The 20,697-nt window shown below is 37.3% G+C and overlaps 1 protein-coding gene across 2 annotated transcripts; it reads right to left on the bottom strand.

Moving 5' to 3' along the window:
- Positions 1-7,030: 7,030 nt before the first annotated feature.
- LOC117923545 (pyrophosphate--fructose 6-phosphate 1-phosphotransferase subunit beta) lies at positions 7,031-19,842 on the bottom strand. Of its 2 annotated transcripts, XM_034841888.1 has the most exons (17): positions 19,576-19,842; positions 19,325-19,483; positions 19,105-19,226; positions 18,388-18,441; positions 18,196-18,302; positions 17,833-17,938; positions 17,065-17,128; positions 9,838-9,926; positions 9,561-9,692; positions 9,187-9,357; positions 8,966-9,087; positions 8,691-8,802; positions 8,431-8,515; positions 8,049-8,093; positions 7,795-7,863; positions 7,504-7,603; positions 7,031-7,464 (listed from the first exon to the last, which is right to left on the bottom strand). In XM_034841888.1, exons 1-16 carry the CDS (start codon positions 19,757-19,759, stop codon positions 7,527-7,529), a joined length of 1,698 nt encoding a protein of 565 aa, XP_034697779.1. In that variant the 5' UTR covers positions 19,760-19,842; the 3' UTR covers positions 7,031-7,464; positions 7,504-7,526. The 2 variants fall into 2 exon arrangements, with proteins under 2 accessions (XP_034697779.1, XP_034697777.1); XM_034841886.1 differs by having other exon boundaries at positions 7,031-7,603; positions 19,576-19,841.
- Positions 19,843-20,697: the final 855 nt, after the last annotated feature.

Raw genomic sequence — 20,697 nt, 5'->3', positions numbered from 1 at the left:
TCAAGAGAAGAGAGAAAACAAAGGGATTTAATCACCTGGGCCCAACTCATGGTCACGGAACCAAAACATCATCATCAACGGCAGAGAACCAATCTACGAAATACTCTCCACCTGGCAAACATGCAGGACTCTCCCTTACATCGATTTGGAGCCGTCGGATTGTTGATTAATGATGATGAAGAGAGAAGAGATGGTTGAGATTCTTGAGAAGCGACGTACACCTTCACTTGGAGTGGGGACTCTAAGAATGTGGCCATGTCATGTCATGGCCTCGTATGTAGATGTATGATATGATGGTCATGGTGCTCACATTCATGGCGCCTCTCCATTAGTTGTAATAAGCTCGAGCGTTGACATCAACCCACCATTATTCTCAATCCATGTCGCTTCCCCACTTACTTCTCTAGCGCGTTTTAACACGACTAAATTATACCTTTTTTTTGGTAAATATTATTCCCTTATTATGTTATTTAGTTGCAAATACCATTCTCTTATTATTATTTAAAAAAAGAAAAAAAGAAAATCCTAATTTGAAATTAAATTAAATCAAATCAAATTCACTTTTAAATAAAAACAATCGTACTATTTAAAATTTAAACAGATAAGACATAATATTAATGTCAATAAAATTTGTATAAATTTGAAAAAAGAAAATCTCAAAAATAGTTAAATCCACGTAATGTTAATAAGGTATTTGGTTTTACCATTTGATTATATGATAATTATCATTTTTAACTAAAAAAAGTAATAAAATTACGAGGTTATGCCATGAGCGCGTGTACTTCACACGCTAGGCCTCGATTGATATAGCGAAGTCCACCCCTTTTGAAATACGATAAATGGACATGGTGTCAACAAGCGGATCCAGAAGCGTGTGGGACCCAGCCGCCAATAAAAGCTCCAAACAAATAATGACCGTTGAATCCATACAAGTCAGACACTTCATCCTCAGAATCGGACGGCAGAAAAGCTAATAAGCAGAGGCCCACCGATTGATGATGATGGTGATGATGGCGATAATGAGGATGATGGTGGGAGAGGCCACAAGTGGTAGTTGGAGAGTAATGTGGGAATGGTGGGGACAGGGGAATCTAACAGAGATATATGGGGATTTTTGTTAATGGGGCTTGTTTGGAGGCAAAATCATGAGTCATGTGCCGGCGATCACAGCCTCAACCCCATTCATGGACTCCGGTCCCACCATTCCCAAACACCCCCCAATCTCTTTTCTTCTTGGCAATTCTGAGTGCCCCTAGCTGTTTCCCCAATCTCTTATTCCACACCAAATAATTATTCACAATTTTTTTTTTTAAATTATATATTATTATTTAGTATAAAATATAAATGTAAGGAAAATAATATTTTATCTTCAAATTCTTAATTTGTTTGATATGTATAAAAATAAAAAACATTTATAATTTTTTTAAAAAATAGAAAAAATAAATAAATGCATCCAAATAAATCTTAAACTATGTTTGATTTATGGAAAATATTTTAAAAAAAATATTAAAAAATACTTTTTTCCTATTTAATTTCACCATAAAAAACATAAAAATAAATACAATTAAAATTATTTAATCTTTATATAATTAAGTAAAATTAATGAAATTAATTTGAATGAACATATAAAATAATTTATTAATATTAAATTTATTTTTTATTTTATCTTTTCTTTATATTTTTTCTACCTATTTTCTTTCTTTTTCATTTTACCCAATCCCGAATCAAACGAAGTCTAAATAAATTGAGTTTAAATATTTAAAAATAGAAAGCATGGTTAGGTTGGATATTTTTTTATTTTAAAAAAATCTTTAAAATAAATAGTAAAAGAATTTTTTATATATATATTTGTTTTATTTGAGTGGATTATATGCTGGAAATTGTGATGGGTGGCACAAGCTCTGTAAGCAGAAAGATACAAGAAAAAGGGTTGAAAGTGTGTAATAAATTATTTAAAAAAAAAAAAAGGAAGTGGGTTTTCTAGGAATTGAATCATCACATTCACTAGAAGTTTCTATGACAATTTTCTAGGGAAACAACCAAAAAAAATACACTAAAATCCAAGAGGAAATTGCAGGAGCATGTTTCTCTCATACCTCATAAGTCATATCTTTTAATTCACACCCTTCTTCTTATCTTTTCACATGATTTTTTTATTTTTTTTGGCCTTCTGCTTTTAGATTAAAATATCTCTTCCCATCTTTATCTTCAAATAAAAGATATTTTAATTTCAAAGCTATTTTTCAAGTCATGGGAGCTTTGTTGAACTCCTCCCCCAATAATATGTCAATTATTTTTATAAATTTGAGAAAAAAAATGATGCAAATCATATGATGATAAAGTTAAGAGTCCAAATGATTGATGTGTGGGTAAAATTGTAAATTTTCTTACATTTTAAATATAATAAATAAATAATATAATAGTAAGAACATATAGTGAATTTTTAAAGAAGTGATCAATAATATTTATGGTCAATATATTTACTATTGGGCTTTTTTTTATTTCTTGATATTTTCTATTCAATAAAAAATTTAAAAATAAATAATAAATAAAAAAATTTAAAATAAACAAAATAACGCTTAAGAGTGGGAAGTGATCGTATATGAATATTGCTTATAAGTAAAAATTCTTAATATTTGTAAAATAAAATAAAACCAACTCTTTTAATTTATATAAATTCATTTTAAAGTCGGAGGACAAATAAACCGACTCAATTTTTACATAATCATTTTAAACAAAAATAAAAAACAATATTCAAGTAATAATTTTGAACCCACTATTTCATTAGAATAAATAATATTTTTATTTATTTATACGAAAAATTTTGTGTGTGAAAAATAATAGTAATAATAATAAAAAAGTGTCACATTTTGAAGAAACATAAGGATGGGCCTATGATGTTTGACATATCATATGTAAATGTGAGTTGAGGGTTGCTTGAAACATCACCTTTTGCAGACCAAGAAAAGAAAGGAAAAGAAAAGAAAAGAAAAGAGTAAGGGGGAGTGCATGTGGATGAACTTTCAAGATTGATGCATGCTTCGTACATGCAGCTTTTTAACATCACAATTTTCCAAAAGCCATTTTACTTTTCCACATGCTCCCAAAATCACACTTCCATCTTATGCGCCCTCCTTCTTGGCTTTTGGGTAAAACTACACTCTCCCCATTAACTTGCCTTGTTTCAAAAAATAATGGTCAATAATTCATTTTTTTGAATCAATTTTCCATTTATTTTTCATTTATAGTATTATATTATATTGATTAAACTATACTCCTACCATCCAACACTATGAGAAGTTTGTTTTTTAGGCTCCCACAAGTGATGGTGTTTCCAAAATCTAGATCGGGAATTATATTTAAGCCATCAATTTTATCTAAAAGTTTAAATATTATATAAAAAAAAAACATTTAGATAATTTATTATTTGAAAAAATTATTTACTTAAAATGATTTTTAAAATTTTATCAGATATATTATTTATATGAAAAAAATATTTTCAACCACTAAAAAAATGTTCTACCTCCACAACAAAGAGGTAAGAGGATTCAAATTCAAGTGAGGCCAAGACTTGCACACTAAAACATTGAAAAGAATGGAGTGAGAAGCAATAAATAAGAGAGTGGAGGAAAGTTGAAAATGAGACATCCTTGCCTTTTACTTTGACTCCATCCCCCCTCCCAAAAATTAACTCAACCCCCATAATTGGACCCCCACCCCCACAACATTAAACCTCCATTTACACCAATCCAAAAATAAATAAATAAATAAATAAAAATTAAAAAATAGCACTTCTAAAAATAGTTTTTTTAAAATTCAAAGCCCCATTCCCAAAACTTAGGAAAAAATTAAAAAAATAAAAAAGGAAAGAAAAGAAAAGAAAAACATTAATGGGCATTGGGTAGGACACATCACCTAACCATTGCAGGCAGCTCAAAGCACTAGGTCTCTTGGGCTTGGATCTCTTGACTTTGATGCCCTTCTGTTGAGTTGCGGCAGAGAAGTTGAAGAAGTGGAAGTCTTCTGGCTTCCTCTTCCATATGATATTCCCTTCATTTCTTTCTTCTAGGTTGTTGTTGTTTTTCTTTCTTCTGCCACCCCTGTTTTTTCCTTTGTGGGTTCCTCCTTTTTTGGCTTCTACGATGTGATGTTCACCTACCCTTTTATAATACTTTCCCACCAATCACTGCTTCTGTTTCTGAATCTTCTGCTCTGCAAGCAGCTCATGCCTGCAATTAATTTCCTTTTTTTCTTTTTTTTTTTTTCTTTTTTTTTTTTTTCATTATTGGCTTGATGTTGAGGGAATTGATGATTGTTGCCATGCTAAACTTTGATGATGAAATGTTTGTTTAGTGGGGATCTTAACTATTGAATGATTATGGGAAGTGGGTGTCAAACTATTAACAATCATGAATTCATTCCACAAACCCAATTTCCAAAAATATCAATTTTCTTGTATAAGTTTGATAGGACAGCAAGTGCAGTCTAGCATAAAGTATTTTTTTTTTTGTTTGTAAGATTTTCATCAATAATATTTTTATTATAAATGATTTTAGGGAGAATTAGTTTGTGATGTAATATAAATCATAAAATAATAATTTGTTATATAAAAAAATTGTAAAAAAAACATTAATAATATAAAACGACTAATTTTTCTAAATGCAGTTGAACCCGAGACCTCCCACTAAATCAATCTCTTTATACTAATAATATTATTCAGAATGAAAAACCGACATCTCCTTTATATGATAAAGATTTTAAACTATTTTCACTTTTTTTTTTAAATATAAACTTTGAAACTATAAAATATTTATTGGAAAAGAAAAATAATAACAATAACATGACATATAAATCTTTTACAAAATTAAATCCAATTTATCCTTTTTTTTTTCTTTTGTGATAAAAAAGGAATCTATTGAAAAAAATCCATCACATTCCTTAAAAACAAAAGAAATCTTAAAACGCCATCTCAAAAGACACATAATATGACAATCCAATATTCCCATTGCTTGTACTTTGATGGATTTTTATAATTTGGATAATCAAGAAATCTCAGTATTCACGAGGGTCAAAATCATATTTTAAAAAAATGGACAAACCACCCATCAATTCAAACAAAAACAAAAACTCATTCTCATCCTCGAAGCTCCACACATTCCCAATCCTCTCCACCTCAACAAATAGGTTCCCCCACCCACGTGAACCTCACGTGGCAAAACAACATCAAAGTGTGGTTCAAAAGAATTTGAACCACAAGAATTTTGGGCACAAGGCATTGTTTGGCTTAGTTTATGAGAGGTCTTTCTTTTTATTATTATTATTTTTTTTTATTTTTAAAGTTTAATAGGAATTTTATAAAAGAGTTTAATCACACTTAATAAAAAACTTATAATATTGTATTATTTTTTTGAAAATTATACTTGGCCTAAATCTATAAAATAAAAAAAAGATAAAGTTGGTTATGAAATTAAAAAATATCTTTTAATATCGTATACAAAATATATCATCATCAATTAGACAATATTATATATATATATATATGATTGGATTTTTTATTATCTCAATCTTGCATTTTTAGAGTTCATTTGGTACGTATTTTAATTTTTTTTAATATTGTTTGATGGTTATTTTTTGAAAATAATTTTTAAAAACAAAATGAAATAATAAGTAATTTTTAGAGAATAAATAGAGTTGTTTTCATCATTTAAAAAAAAAAAAAAGTAAAATATAACCTGTGACTATGTTTTTAAAAATTTGTTTTTAAGATAAAGAAAAAATTTAAAAAAAAAAAAAAAAATTTAAAAAAACATGGTCAAACTAACCGTTATACTATCATTCAAATGATCAAGATTTTGAATTAATTTCATATGTTTATATTTTTATTCAATGATTAAAATTTTCCTATATTAAACAATTTTGATCTGAAGTTGGATATGAATCATATCATACTATAAGTTGGTGCCATGAATGTTTCCTGAAAAACTAGAAAGGAAGAAGGGGGGAAGCCGGAAAGGTGCGGTGGTGGGTGTGATGAGAAAAGCGATGATATGATATAATTTTTGGGATTGCATCAAAGTTTTCAATAAAGTTTTAAGCAACCATGAAAGTTGTTCATCATGTACCTAACACTTTGGACCGACGAGATGATGGCACCTTTATGACTTCTATTTCATGTCATGTGCCTCAAATAATGTTAACAAGAAAAAAAATTAAATCTATATATATTTTATATTATTCCATAAAGTTGTGTTGAAAATATCAATATAGTTTTTTTTAAAAATTGCTATCAAATGTACTTTGGAAGAGTTCAGATGTGTGGTCTTTTATATCACATCCAGAAATTTGAGAGGATGAGTCGCTACATCACTATCAAAATCATTGTAAATCACGTGACTCCTTCATACGTGGCTGGTTGCTGTTGGTTCACCTCTCCTACTTCTCTCCTACACCGTTTGGTAATTTACTTTTCCTCAAAATATGTTTTAAGTTTTAACGACCTCGAAAATATTATGTAAAACTTTCATAAATGATTAAAAAAATTAATAACATATATTAGGTTGAGTTTTTTTTAATAAATAGTTTAATAATGAATCCTATATAAAATAAAAAAGTTATTGAAATTATTCCTTATTTTATATTTTATATAGTATTTATGAAAGAGGAATAGAGGATAGTCAAATCTCAATAGTTTTTTTTTTTTTTTAATATAGTACTTTTGGAATACGAATGATTTGATAAAAATATCATGGATATTTTCGTGATTGATTCTAGGTAAATCTATCAACCATCCGAGGTAGCGAAGAAATGTTTTAAAAAATAAGGACAAAAGCAGATTCCTGAGCTCTAGCTACAGTTTATGAATAGCTGTTCTCCTTTTAAGTTCTTATTCCGATGAAAACTTAAATTTAGGAGTTCTGACTTGCCTTCACGAGCAACATACTGTGCATGCACTATTTCCTAAGTTCCAATTATAGCATGGATATCCATTTTCTCCGGGATTATTTTTCAATAATGACAATAATAATCAAAATATTTGCAATGCTTTTGCAGCCCCGCATTTCTGGCTGACACGAGCAATTTTTTTATTTCCAGAAATAATTCAACTTGCAGACATCTCTCTATCCCTTTTAGTGCAACATATGACCACTGCAGCTTCAAAACATCTGCCACAGGCTTTTTACCTTTCCCCCCTCGTGGGAAGGAATGGTCTGAGGGACAGTTTTGAGTGAACAGCAGCTTATCACGCCGAACAGGGCAGAAGAAAACAGGACTTGGGGCTACAAGATTTTCACTGCATTGAGGTGAGAGACTTATGGCGAAACAGAGGATGAAAACCTTCAAAGTGTCTGAGTCCTGCTAAATGTGCTGGGCTGGGTTTCAAAGTATCATCCTCAAACAAAACTTAAGGCAAATGTCAAAGAGTCTAACTAAATAACAAAAAAAGAGCCCACAGGATGCACAATCGAGCCTTTAGCCACTCCCTAGGAAATATTGGCTCGCATCCATGTGGGAGCAAAACGATATGTTTAGGCATGGGCTCCGAGTTCCAGAAGAAGAGTGTGATTTACGTCATTGGATGCAGGACCATTAAATTGAATGGGACCTGCAATCAAATCAACAAGAGTGTTGTGTTAGTAGAAAAGATCGTCTCCAAGCAGAAATTGAAATTTTTACTAAGCTTTCAAAGTTTCAGTTTGGCATTCATCTTGTCCTCTAAAAGGCAAATTCAATCAGTCACTGATGAAAGTTCATTAGAGTGGAGAAGGGCCTGCAGTAGAAAGAGCGGTAGCTTACCAGGACTGATGTATTGATTCTTGAGAGCCCACTCATCCCGCATAGATGCAAATTTTTTGAATGGAGCCCCTGAAAATTCAAAATCTTGATGCTTAGTCATATTTGGCTGGGGCGACAACCATTCACAAGTGAAACAAATGAATATGGGGTAATAGCAAATGACTATTTGCTGCATGTTCCTAGGACTAGAAGCAATTATACGAGTTAATACAAATGGAGACAAAACGACAAGCATGCATAGAAATACTTCTTACCATCAAGTTCAACCATCGCCTTCTTGATCACAGGCTTGAACTTACCTGCAAGCAGTTTTAGAATTCAGAAAGGGATGGAAAGGTTAGCTGATGTACTAAATAATGGAAACGATGAACTGAGATGAGAACCCCCAGATAAATGCTACAAGGCAATATCCTACATATTTTAAAATTTAAGTCACTAAAGTCTCTTAATGTTACCATATCCAAAATGCTCAGCTCTCACATACAATTAATTTTTAGTTTTTTACAGACAAGATGGATGACTGTATTATGTACTGTATAAAGTGCCAGACTATAGCCTCCAAAGGAGAAAAGAAGTTTTCCATAATAGGAATCACATCTGCAAAGTGAGATGGGAAAAAGAGAGAGGCTATCATACCATGTCTCCTCTCCACATCCATTAATGAAGTCAAGGCAGTTCCACCAACAGTCCATTCGTCAACTGGAGCAGCCAGATTCCCAACCTGAAGACATGATGAGAAACAATTACAAAAAGTTTGTTCAGTTATTAACTGCTATAACCTTGGATAGAATAACAAGAGTTTGAACTCTATAAGCAGAATGAGATATTAGAAAAATGAAAAAAAAGGAAGACTGATCAAAAAGTACAAAAATGATTAAGTGGAATGAAGAACCAACCGATGATATCAGCCCAGTTTTCCCACAGTGAAGGAGAGCTCCAGCAGCAAAACCCAATGCATAGCAGTAGGCAGCATCGAAGTTAGTTGGAAAACCACACCTCCCTTCATATCTGCACATCAGGGATGCCAGAAACAAAACATAGTGTCATAACTAACATAAATTGTTGTGGGGGTAGGTTCAACAATTTGAGTAAGAATATCATGTCATTACTTGTAATTGAAATATGTGACTCAAAATAGCTATATCCTTTTTCATCAAAAGATGGTACATACCCGAAGAAGTGGGACTGCCCTTTAAAGTGACCTTTGTATTTGTATGTGCCCTCACTCTTCCTCTTCTCTAACTCGGTTTCAACCATTTGTATAAGCATTTTCTCTGTTTCTATTTTTGCAACCTAAGGTATAAAAACAGATTATCAATAACCAAAGATCTATCAGAATTACAAACAAGTAAAGTTCAAATACACACATATACTAGCATATAAGATAAACACCTGGACATTCCCATGTGGATCTCTTTCAAGCATCAATTGTTCCTGAATTGCTGGAGGTAGAAATTCAAACAGTTGCAGAGACTGATTTGTAAGTTTCTTTTTCCAGAGGCCAGTGTCGTCTACGATTTCATGAGCCAGAATTTCATTCAATTCTGCAATAAGATGCTGCACCTCAAATGAAATGGTACAATCAACAAAAAAATATATGTCAATAATCACAATTATCAGAAAAAGTAATGAATGTCAATGCACACAATGAATATATATATATATAAACTTGAAAAAAAGCAAGACAAGTTTGCTTAAAAGGATACCCATTCACAAGAGGACAAAAAAAAGGGTTAAATAAATAAGTCTTATAGTCAATATTATACCTCAGGTATGAAATCAATAAGGCCTTCTGGAATAAGTATAACACCATAGTTGTAACCAAGTTCTGCACGTTTGCAGACAACATCAACAATGTAGTCTGTAACATTTTTCAGGGTCAGCTTCTTAGCAGCAACCTGCAGCGAAATTTAAGTAGTAAACATATTGTAATAGTTGCAAATATGAAGTCCAAATCACCAGTGAAAATGCACCTTCTTCTGAAAACATGCAACTAAAGCACACAAGTAATTGGAAGAGAACAAAACTAATGTATGGAGATACCTCTTCACCAATAATTGTAATGTTTGGATGAGTTTGCAAAGCACACTCCAATGTAATGTGTGAGGCTGCACGCCCCATAAGTCGTACAACTGATGCAAACAAACATACAAATACCACTTACAATCATATAAAAGAAAGGAAATAAAACAAATAAGGAAATGTAAATTGGAGCATAAAAGAATTGAAATCATTGAGAAGTTCCATTTAAAAAGGGGAAATATAAACGATTCATTAATTTTTATGCTGTGCTAAGCATATAACTGGACTGCAAATTGTATAAATTGAAGGGAATCTTTGTCTCACACTTGCAATGTCAACCTTGCTTTGTATTATTGGATGTTAAACAGTCAAGACATTCCATGCCAATACAGTGAAATAAAAAGGTCATGACAATTAAAAGAATGGATCTATGCGAAGGCAGTTATAGTACCACCAGGATAGAAGATGAAAAAAAAAGAAAAGATTGAAACAGTTTGATGATTTGCAACAAAGTAGACAAGTGCTGAGAGAAAAGGAATGACATTGCCGAGGAAGTTACTGCAAGGACAAGGATGGGCAATGGTAGGAGACTCAACCATAAAAGAAAAGATATGATGGGTGTGATCAATTGAAAATATCGCCCATAAACGGAGTAGTGAAAGAGGATCCATAAGTTGGGCCATTGCATACAGAACTTTACTAAATTGATAAAAATTGAAACTCAGAGTAGATAAAAAGTACTGAGAAGTTAGATATCCTGCACATGCAGGTGATGGAAATAAGTAGCATAGTGTAAAGCAGCCTAAAATCAATTTGGCTCATTTTTTTACATAACATTTTGAAGCAAGTGGCTTAGGTCAGACTTGGAAAAGTGGGCAAACAACCTGATTAATACTAGATTCAATATTTGTAAAAATGATTTGTATCTAGCAAATGCTTCTCCTAAAATTTGTCTATTCTTGGAATAATCTACATGGAACTAATTACATTTCAATAAGTAATAAATTCAAAATGAGTCATTTGAACAAAATGCAGAGGTAAAGAACCTGGTTTCATGACAACTTAAATGGAAGAGAGAGAGAGAGAGAGAGAGAGAGAGAGAGAGAGAGGGCTAGAGTGAGAGAGCGTGAGAGCGCTGGAGGGGAGTGAGGCGCGCGGCGAGCGAAAGAAGGGTTAGAGGGCGGAGCAAGTGAGGGCACAGAAGGTGATGGCTTCGTGGGGGTTAGGAGCAGGGCCAGAAAGGGAAGTTTTGGAGTGGAGTCGAAGTGTTTTGATGTCAAGGTGGTGGAGCAGAAAGGTAAGGTGCAAGCTACAATTGTGGAAAGGAAAGGAAGGATCTCCTCGTGGATAAGGCTGGGACCGAAGAGCATTGGGTTCTTCCTCGATGGTCTGGTGACTTGCATTAAGGTCGCGGGATCTGGTATATAGGAAAGAAAGTGGAGGGAAAGTGGGAGGACCTACTCTCTGGTGCGGGATCAAAATAAGGGGGGGTGTTTTCTCCGATTAGAGGTTGCGGACCTGGAAAATAAAAGATTCTGCATCTTTATTCCAAAAGGAAGAGAAGATAAGGGTGGATGGGTTTTAATGGTGGAGATGCTACGGCGACTGGGTTTCACTGTCGGAGAAGAGGGATGCCAGAAAGAAGATGTGCTGCTGCTGAATCCCTGCCTGGGGAAAACCTATGCGGAAGTGGCAAAGCAGCCAAAAGGAAGAGAAAAAGTAGCGGTTAGGGTGGAGTTAAGTAAGAAGGAGTTGAGCCGAAACTTGGAGAAGCTGGCTCACTGCTTGGTGGGGATTTGGAACCCTAGCTCTGGGAGAGGGGATGACCTAAGAGGCTGGAGGACTTATTTGGCGAAATTTTGGAGTTTGAAGAGTAATTTAGGGCTAGCGAAATTGGAAAGGGGCAAAGTTTTATTCGAATTTGAGTTCTTGGCTGAAGCAGAGAAAGCCCTAAAAATTAGGGGTATCTCGATTGGGGGGTCTCTCCTTCGCTTGGAGAAATGGAGGCCAGAGATGGGATGCCTGATGGAGGGAGAAAAAAGGAGTGAGGCTTGGGTGCACATTGTGGGACTACCTGTGTCCCTATGGGATCGGGACATTCTGAGAAGAATAGGGGAGGCGTGCGGGGGCTTTCTCGTAGTCGACTCCCAAACGGAGAAGTTGGAGGACCTGTAGTGGACAAGGATCCTGGTGAAGCTCAACGGCGAGAATCATCCCAACGTGGTGGAGGTTTGGGCTGAGGATGTATGTTACGAGGTTACTCTCTGGTGGGAGATCAGGCCTGTCCTGAGAATGGCGATGGCAAGTAAGAGCGGAAACATCGTCGGTTCTGAAGGCGAGGTTGGGGGTGAGGCTAGTGCACGCGCGGTTGAGCGCATGAGGGGGGAGGACGGTGACCCGAGTCTCGAGGACCTACTGCGGTCTGCTGATGGGACAAGAGGGCAGACTTGTGGGTCGGGTCAGGCCGTGGATCTTGGTTGGGGCTCTCCATCGGTCGAGCCCCAAGGCTCGGATGGGCCTCCGTCGCCGCGGGGTGCTAAACCCTTTGTGGCCTTTGGGCTTGCTCTGCTTGAGGCCTATCCCTGCGAGTTTGGGCCGCCTTATTTTGGGCAGCCGTCTTTTAAGAATTCTGGGCAGGCTAAGGATATGGTGCTTGCTAGGCCTGGGCTGGTTTGCCAAGGCCCGACCCTACCCTTAGCTGGGGGAGGCCTGCCCTTTTAATTTTTCGGGCCCAAGTCGTCTGGGGGGGCCCAGACCACTCCATTTCTTCCTTCTGGGTGTTCGATGGCTTGTGGAGACCTTCGGCCAAGGAGCACTGTTTAGAGGAGAATTTAAAGACCAATTGTGCTCTAATGGAGAAAGTTTCGAGGTATGGGAACACCTCTAAATCTTATAGAACGCCGGTTTATGTTTTTTCCTCTCCCCCCCTCTTCTTTTTTTGGTCAGACTCCATTGGGGGAGTATCACGACCGTTCTGGGGCTGAATTGGATGAATTCCAGAGGGAATCTTTGGGCCGCATGGTTATTGGTAGGGAGTCTTCAGTGATGGAGACTGGGACTCGATGGGAGTTAATGGAAGTTAACAATGGTAATATGGAAGCTAGTGAAGAGGAGCTTTGCTTAGCTAGTGCCATGCCACCTGAAGTCAGTGGTTAGGAGGAGGTTAGTAGGGAGGAAAGCGATCTGGCGAGGTTTAGCAAGTTTTTGGGGTTTTTGACAGAGGGATTGGAGAAGGATATTTTGGAGTTTATGGTCAAAATCAGAAAAAGAAGGGAGAGAGTTCACAGTAAAACTCTTCTGGAAAAATCAAAATTTGAAAGGGAATTGAAGAGACTTGAATGCTCCATCAATTATGAAGGAGGGAGGAAACAAAAAGGTACAATGCAAGGAAGAGGGTGCCAGATTTCAGTTGTCTAATGAAGTTAAGGTTGTTGAGCTGGAATGTGCATGGAGCTAATGATAGCTCTAAAAGAAAGGTGATCAAGGCCATGATCAGAAGTCAGAGGGTGGATTTGTTTTGTATCCAGGAGACGAAAATTCAGACAATGTTAGAGGGGTGGTGAGGAGTTTGGGATCTGGGAGGTTTCTTGATTGGGGAGCTATGGGTGCTCAAGGCCTTGCGGGTGGGATTTTGATATGTTGGGACAAAAGGTCTCTAGAATTGTTGGAGATGGAGGTGGATCAATTTTCTGTTTCTTGTAGGCTCAAGAATGTTGAAGATGGGCTTGTTTGGATTTTCACTGGAGTCTACGGGCTGTTCACCAAGAAGCAAAGGGAGGCTATATGGGAGGAGTTAGGGGCTATAAGGGGCATATGGGATGATCCCTGGTATTTAGGGGGTGACTTTAATGTCACCCTCTCCCAAAGGGATAAGAGTAGTCAGGGTAGCTTAAATGGAGCAATGAGAAGGTTTGCTCAGGTGGTTGATGATCTAGAACTTCTAGATCTCCCTCTGCAAGGGGGTGTGTTCTCCTGGAGTGGGGGTAGGAACAATCAGTCCTGGGCTAGACTGGATCGTTTCTTGGTGACTCAGAGTTGGCTCGACTTTTTTAGGGGGGTTGTCCAAAGTAGGCTTCCCAAGCCTACCTCAGATCACTTCCCCATTCTGTTGAAGAGTGGCGGGCTGAGTCGAGGACCCTCTCCATTCAGGTTTGAAAACATGTGGCTTAAGGTCGATGGTTTTAAGGATCTCCTTCGGGATTGGTGGCAGGGAGTGGGGAGGGAGGGAGGGAGGGCTAGCATTAGACTGGCTACTAAGATGAAGGTGTTGAAGGAGAAAATTAAAGCTTGGAATAGGGCTGTGTTTGGTAGGATGGAAGTGAATAAAAGCTCAGCTCTTCAGCAAGTTTATTTTTGGGATAGGGTGGAATGTGATAGGGGCCTGTCAGAAAGAGAAACAAAATTGAAAAATGAAGCTAAGGAAACCTTCAAAAAGCGGGTACTCTTGGAAGAAACCCATTGGAGACAATTGTCTAAGGAGTTGTGGCTAAGGGAAGGGGATAAGAACACAGGGTTTTTCCACCGGATGACCAATGCCCATTGGAGAAACAACTTTTTGGACAAAATTAAGATCAATGGGGTGGAGTTGGTTGAGGAGTAGGAGGTGAGGGAGGGGATTGTGGATGCTTTTCAACACCAGCTCTTGGAAGAACCAGGTTGGAGAGCTGGCATTGAGGGGCTGCACCTCCAAAGTCTAAACCACAGTGAAGCTGAAGCTCTGGAGGCGCCCTTTACTGAGGAAGAAATTTTCTCAGCTCTGATGGAAATGAACGATGACAAGGCTCCAAGCCCGGATGGGTTTACAGTGGCTTTTTGGCTATCTTGTTGGGATTTTGTAAAGGAGGAGGTAGTAGAGCTGTTTAAGGAATTTTATGATCAGAAATCTTTTGCCAAAAGCCTGAATACTACCTTCTTGGTCCTTATTCCAAAAAAAGGTGGGGCTGAGGATATCGAAGAGTTTCAACCCATCAACCTTTTAGGGGGGCTGTACAAGCTTTTGACCAAAGTGTTGGCCAATAGGCTGAAGAAGGTGTTAGATAAGGTAGTCTCGACGGATCAAAATGCGTTTGTGAGTGGAAGACAGATTCTGGACGTCTCTCTTATAGCTAATGAGGTGGTCGATTATTGGCAGAAGCGGAAAGAGAAGGGGCTGGTTTGCAAACTGGATATTGAGAAAGCCTACAATAGTATTAATTGGAACTTCCTCATGAAGGTTTTGCATAAGATGGGCTTTGGGTCTCGTTGGAGGGAATGGATTTGATGGTGCCTCTCAACTGTAAAATTTTCTGTTCTTATCAACGGGGTGCCAGTAGGCTCTTTTCCAACTCTAAGGGCCTGCGTCAAGGAGATCCCATTTCTCCTTACCTTTTTGTTTTGGGCATGGAAGTGCTGAGTGCTCTCATTAGAAGGGCTGTGGAGGGGGACTTCATTTCTGGTTGCAGACTTAGAGGGAGAGGGGGCATCGAGATGAATGTGTCCCACCTGCTTTTTGTTGATGACACAATTATCTTCTGTGAAGCTAGGAAGGAGCATCTAACTCATCTTGGCTGGATTTTGGCGTGGTTTGAGGCGGGCTTCTGGTCTTAGGATTAATTTGGCCAAGAGTGAACTAATTCTTGTTGGGGAGATTGAAGATATTGAGGAAATGGCTGTGGAGTTAGGGTGTAGAGTGGGGAGTCTTCCTGTCAAATATTTGGGGCTGCCCCTTGGAGCCTGTCACAATGCCTTGTCTATGTGGGATGGGGTGGAGGAAAGAATGAGGAGAAGATTAGCTCTTTGGAAAATGCATTATTTGTCTAAGGGCGGGAGAATTACCCTCATTAAAAGTACATTGGCCAGCATTCCCATCTACCAATTGTCCATTTTCAGAATGCCTAAGTTAGTGGTAAAAAGACTTGAAAAATTACAAAGAGATTTTCTTTGGAGAGGGGGAAGCCTGGAAAGGAAAGTCCACTTAATCAATTGGGGGGTGGTGTGCACTCAAAAGGAGAAGGGGGGTCTTGACATTAGGAAGATTGTGTTATTGAACAAGGCTTTACTGGGCAAGTGGATTTGGAGAATTGCCTTTGAAAAAGATGTATTTTGGAAGAAGGTGATCGAGGTGAAGTATGACCTACAGGGATGTGGTTGGAGAACTAATGAAGCTCGTGGTACTTTTGGAGTGGGAGTTTGGAAGGAGATATTGAAGGAGACAAGTTGGTGTTGGGATAACATGGAGTTCAGGATGGGGAGGGGGACTAAGGTTAAGGTTTGGACTAACCATTGGTGCGGCAACGCAACGTTGTCCCAAAATTTTCCCTAGCTTTATGCCATAGCGGTCTGTAGAAACGTAATGGTCAATGAAGTGTGGGACCCAAGCCTTGGTCAAGGAGGGTGAAACCTCAAATTGTCTAGAGATTCTAATGACTGGGAGCTGGTGTTAATAGAAGAGGTGCTTCTTTTGCTAAGGGACTTCAGGATTTCCTCAGAGGTGGACTCAGTGTTATGGAAAGGGGGGGGGGGGGGGGGGGGGGTCTTGATATTTTTCGGATTCGGGAGGCTTATAATATGCGGGCAGCCCCCAATCCCCTCGTCTTTCCGAAAAAGAACATTTGGGTGGATAAGGTTCCAACCAAAGTTGCTTTCTTTGCATGGGAGGCTACTTGAGAAAAAATCCTCACATTGGATAGGTTGCAAAAGCGAGGGTAGCAGCTTCCTAATCGTTGTTTTTTGTGTGGTTGTGAAGAGAAAAATGTAAATCACATTCTTTTACACTGTACAGTGGTCAAGGTCCTTTGAGAGATTGTCTTTGCCTTATTTGGGGTTCAATGGGTGTTCTCAGAGACAGTCAAAGAGGTGCTATTTTGTTGGAGGGGCCCTTTTGTGGGTAAAAAGAGGAAAAAGTTTTGGAATTCCATTCCGTTGTGTATTTTTTGGACAGTTTGGAAGGAAAGAAATAGGTTAGCTTTTAGAGGGGGCTCTTTAGCTATTCAGACACTCAAGAATTCTTTTGTATGTAGTTTGTGGAGTTGGGCTAAGGTGTATATGGGAGAGGAGTCCTCTTCGCTTTTAGACTTCTTGGAGTGGTTAGCGGCTCCCTATGGGCTGGTGAGGTTGTTCTGTTTTTGCGTTTTTGGCCTTGTGGCTGCTTTTATATACTCCCTGTTTGCGTTGCGGCCTTCCAGGCTTTTTTAATATATTTTGTGCTCATTTATCAAAAAAAAAAAAAAAAGAACCTGGTTTCATGACTTTGACCCTCAATATACTTACAGTGATAGTATTTTCCAGTTGAGCGAGCATCTGTCATGACATTCCCAATCATTTCTGCATAAATCTGCATGGTTAAAAATACAACATACCATTGATTATTTTACAATGCATAACTTACTACTGCAACCATAAGAGGCATTTCAACCATTAGTCACATGGATGATCAATTTGAACCTAATCCTAAATGGTTAATGAAAAATACAATCAAATGGCCCATTTTCTGAACAAGAGAAACACAACAGAAGAAAAGATAATAGAGCAAACTCATTCAAATTCACAAACTCTTGAAACTGAGATTGCAAAGGACACTACTGAAAAGCAAAAAAAATTTTAATTTTGGAACTACAAGTTTTTAACCACTAAAACAGTAATCATTAAAGGATAGAAGTAAATTGGATGAATAATATTCTCAAAAGCATCCTGAACGTGTATTTTCAATGAGAACTTCTCTAGGATTTAGGGGTAAGATAAGAATGTTCCATCATTCTGGAGAGCAAAAGTCCTCCCACTATTGAGTTTTTGAATTTTAAACACCTTAAAAGAAGTCAACAAATAATATTAAGGTCTTCATAAAGGTCGAGCTAACAAGTTTTTAAGTGATTCATGAGGAAAACTTTTGCTCATTCACATTTAATAAAATGTGATATGAATATGTTCAGAAAACATGGATTCAGTACATAATTAGCTTCAGATCCTTAAAAAAATGTGCACAATCTGATGTACACACAGATTTGTAAGTGTAAACATTGAATGGATATGTAGAATCACCTTGCATGCAGTATCAAATCCAAAACTTGCGGGAACCTCCTTGCATTTCAAATCACCATCAATGGTCTTTGGGCATCCAATCACCCGAGCTTTCATATTTTTACCCCTGATTTATCCGATAGATCAAATAAAGTTAAACAAATCACTGATTACTAAAGAGTCAGTTCTTATTCTGATGATCACATAGTAGACTTCTGAATTTAACAAGATTCACACTTCCATCAGTAACATTAAAAGCATAAAAGAAGTAAAGTTCAATTAAAAGAAAAAAAGAAAAAATAAAAGAGGGCAAAGCTGATTGCCAACTAAAGTTCCCCCTTAGAAACTTGATTATCTTATCAACAAAATTGACCTGTACCACACCTAAAGTTTTCAGCAAGAAGGCAAGCATTTGTGTTTGAGTCATCTCCACCAATGACAAGAAGCCCATCCAAATCAAGCTTCACAGCTGTTTCTTCAGCTTGTTTAAACTGAAATGTCCATTAAAACTCAGTAAATAAATGATGAAAAACAAATCCACAAGAACCATATACATGTATTGAGTGTGTATCTCACCTGTTCTGGAGTTTCAATCTTGTCCCTCCCACTGCAGATCATATCAAAACCACCCTGATATAAAACAAGACAAAGAATACAAGTTGAGGCTATATTGGTGGTATCACATGCCTGTGTGCATACATGAGCACATAGATAAAACATGCATGAATGCACTATACCGTTGAAACAAAAATGAAAACTCTAAATGCATAAGGGATTTACAGATGGAATTCCATTAACCACAACACTATATGATGTGTTTAGTTGCATGTAATTGGGAATTTCAATTCTAATAAAAACCCAAAATCCACAAACAAATACCAACAAAAAGCAAGATTTTCTAATTCCAGGGAACTAAAATTTCAAATCAAATCAACCTCAGATCAATCATGCATAACACAACCATTCAATGGCTACAACATACATTTTGACACTTGCATATGCATAAATCATACAAGCATTCTAAACTGATCAACAACTCTAACAAATTCAATCCAGCCTTAAAACATAATTTTTAATAGATATTCACATTCATTAACAACTAAGTTCAGTGAACCTCAATTTAGAAGAAAAAAAGTGGAAAGAATTAATAACAGCTAATTACATTCTTAACTAGAAACATGCATAGAGAAGTAAGTCTCAGTCAACCTCAATTTAGAAGCAAAATAGTTGAAAAATATTTGATAGCAGCTGATTTACATTAGAAACTACAAATTATACTAAAGAAAGCCTCACCTGATTTCTATAAGGATAGATAAATTCAGAGTCGAGTTCAACATATTTGCACTTCATGATCCCAGCGGGACCACCCTTGAACCCATACAGTGTGCTTCCTTTCACATGATTCTGCAAATAATCTACCGACAACAAACGAAAAATCATTATTCCAACGAATTTCCACATCAAACAAGAGTCCAAATCACACAAGATCCAAATATGTCGAATCGATCCTCACCGAATATTCCAGAGATCACATTGTGTCCTCCGGGTGCTTGGCCTCCAGACAGAACAACGCCAATCTTCAACTTCTGATCCGACGGCAGCGCGGACTCACTCGGCACCAGCATTGCCGAAGGCTGCCCGAACATATACGGAAACAACTTAGCGATCTCACCTACATCCACCGCAAAACCTCAACACTCCGTCTGGTAAAAGAAAAAAAATAAATCTCAATATAGTAAAACACAGCGAAGAGACGATGATGACCTGGATTGCCGGCGGCAGAGCTCGGAGGGCCATCGACGATCTTGAAGGGGCTCTTGAGAACCGAAGGCAGAGGAAGCGAGTGGTTGAGGCGGCTCGTCTGAACTTCACTGTACACCGCCGCGAAACGGCCAGTGGTGGAGTTCCCGTCGGAGGCACCGCCGTTGGCGTCGATCGAAGGCGACATGATAGGTAGATCTTCAGCAGACACCCTTCTGGTTCGCCCTTGCGTCTCTGATATTTTCACACTCACAGAGAAAGTCTCTCTTAAGTCGTAGAATTAAGACTGGAGGGGCATCGCCGTCTTTGTAATCTCCGCCCAGAACGGTTGTTGCCTAGGGATGGAGGGCATTGTGGGAATATTACAAACACTACAAGACACGTGTTCAGTCAATATGATTGGATGGACATGCATTGTGAGAAGTGGACGGTTGAGATTTCGTGATCTGGGTGGGTTTCAGTGGATCACGACGAGGGAAAAGCATGGGATCATTCTTCTGTCGTCACCTATTTTATCGCTCTTTTTCTTTAGGTTGGTGATGCCCAAAATTAGGTGGGCTTTCCACCCATGGTTTGGTGAGGGCTTCAAGGGAAAATGAAGGGAATATTCTACTAAAATTCTGTTTTTATGATTTAGGGGTGTTTGGTGACGCGGATTACCAGTCCATAAGAATAATTATTAATGGGTCCAAATTCATTAAAAATTTTAATAACTTGCTTCAATAAAATATTTATTGAGCCCATTTTTTTTAAAAAAATTAACAAACTCTTATAAAATTGATAAATATTTTCAAGATAATTACAAACGGACCCATTTTTTTTTTTCAATTTCGAGTAAGGGCTTGAATGGAGTGAATCATTTATTTCTTGTCCATTTTCTCAATCAACCCATCAAGCCTAAACAAACTCTCCTTTGATGAGGTAATGGACCAAGTGGACTGCTAGGCAGCTGACTTGGGTGATGTCGAAAGACACCTGGGTTTGTTGTAGTGTTAGGGCCCAAGGGGTTTAGGCCAGCTCCAACTAGTCATAATTGGTTGATTTTGGTGTCATTGGCTGACCCATGAATGATAGTTGAAGGCAAACTCATCCAAGAAAGTGGGGTGAGGAAAATGTTATATTTCT

Source organism: Vitis riparia, chromosome 10, assembly GCF_004353265.1.
Source record: "Vitis riparia cultivar Riparia Gloire de Montpellier isolate 1030 chromosome 10, EGFV_Vit.rip_1.0, whole genome shotgun sequence".
Taxonomy (NCBI): Eukaryota; Viridiplantae; Streptophyta; class Magnoliopsida; order Vitales; family Vitaceae; genus Vitis; species Vitis riparia.
This window is presented reverse-complemented; position numbering and strand designations above follow the sequence as displayed.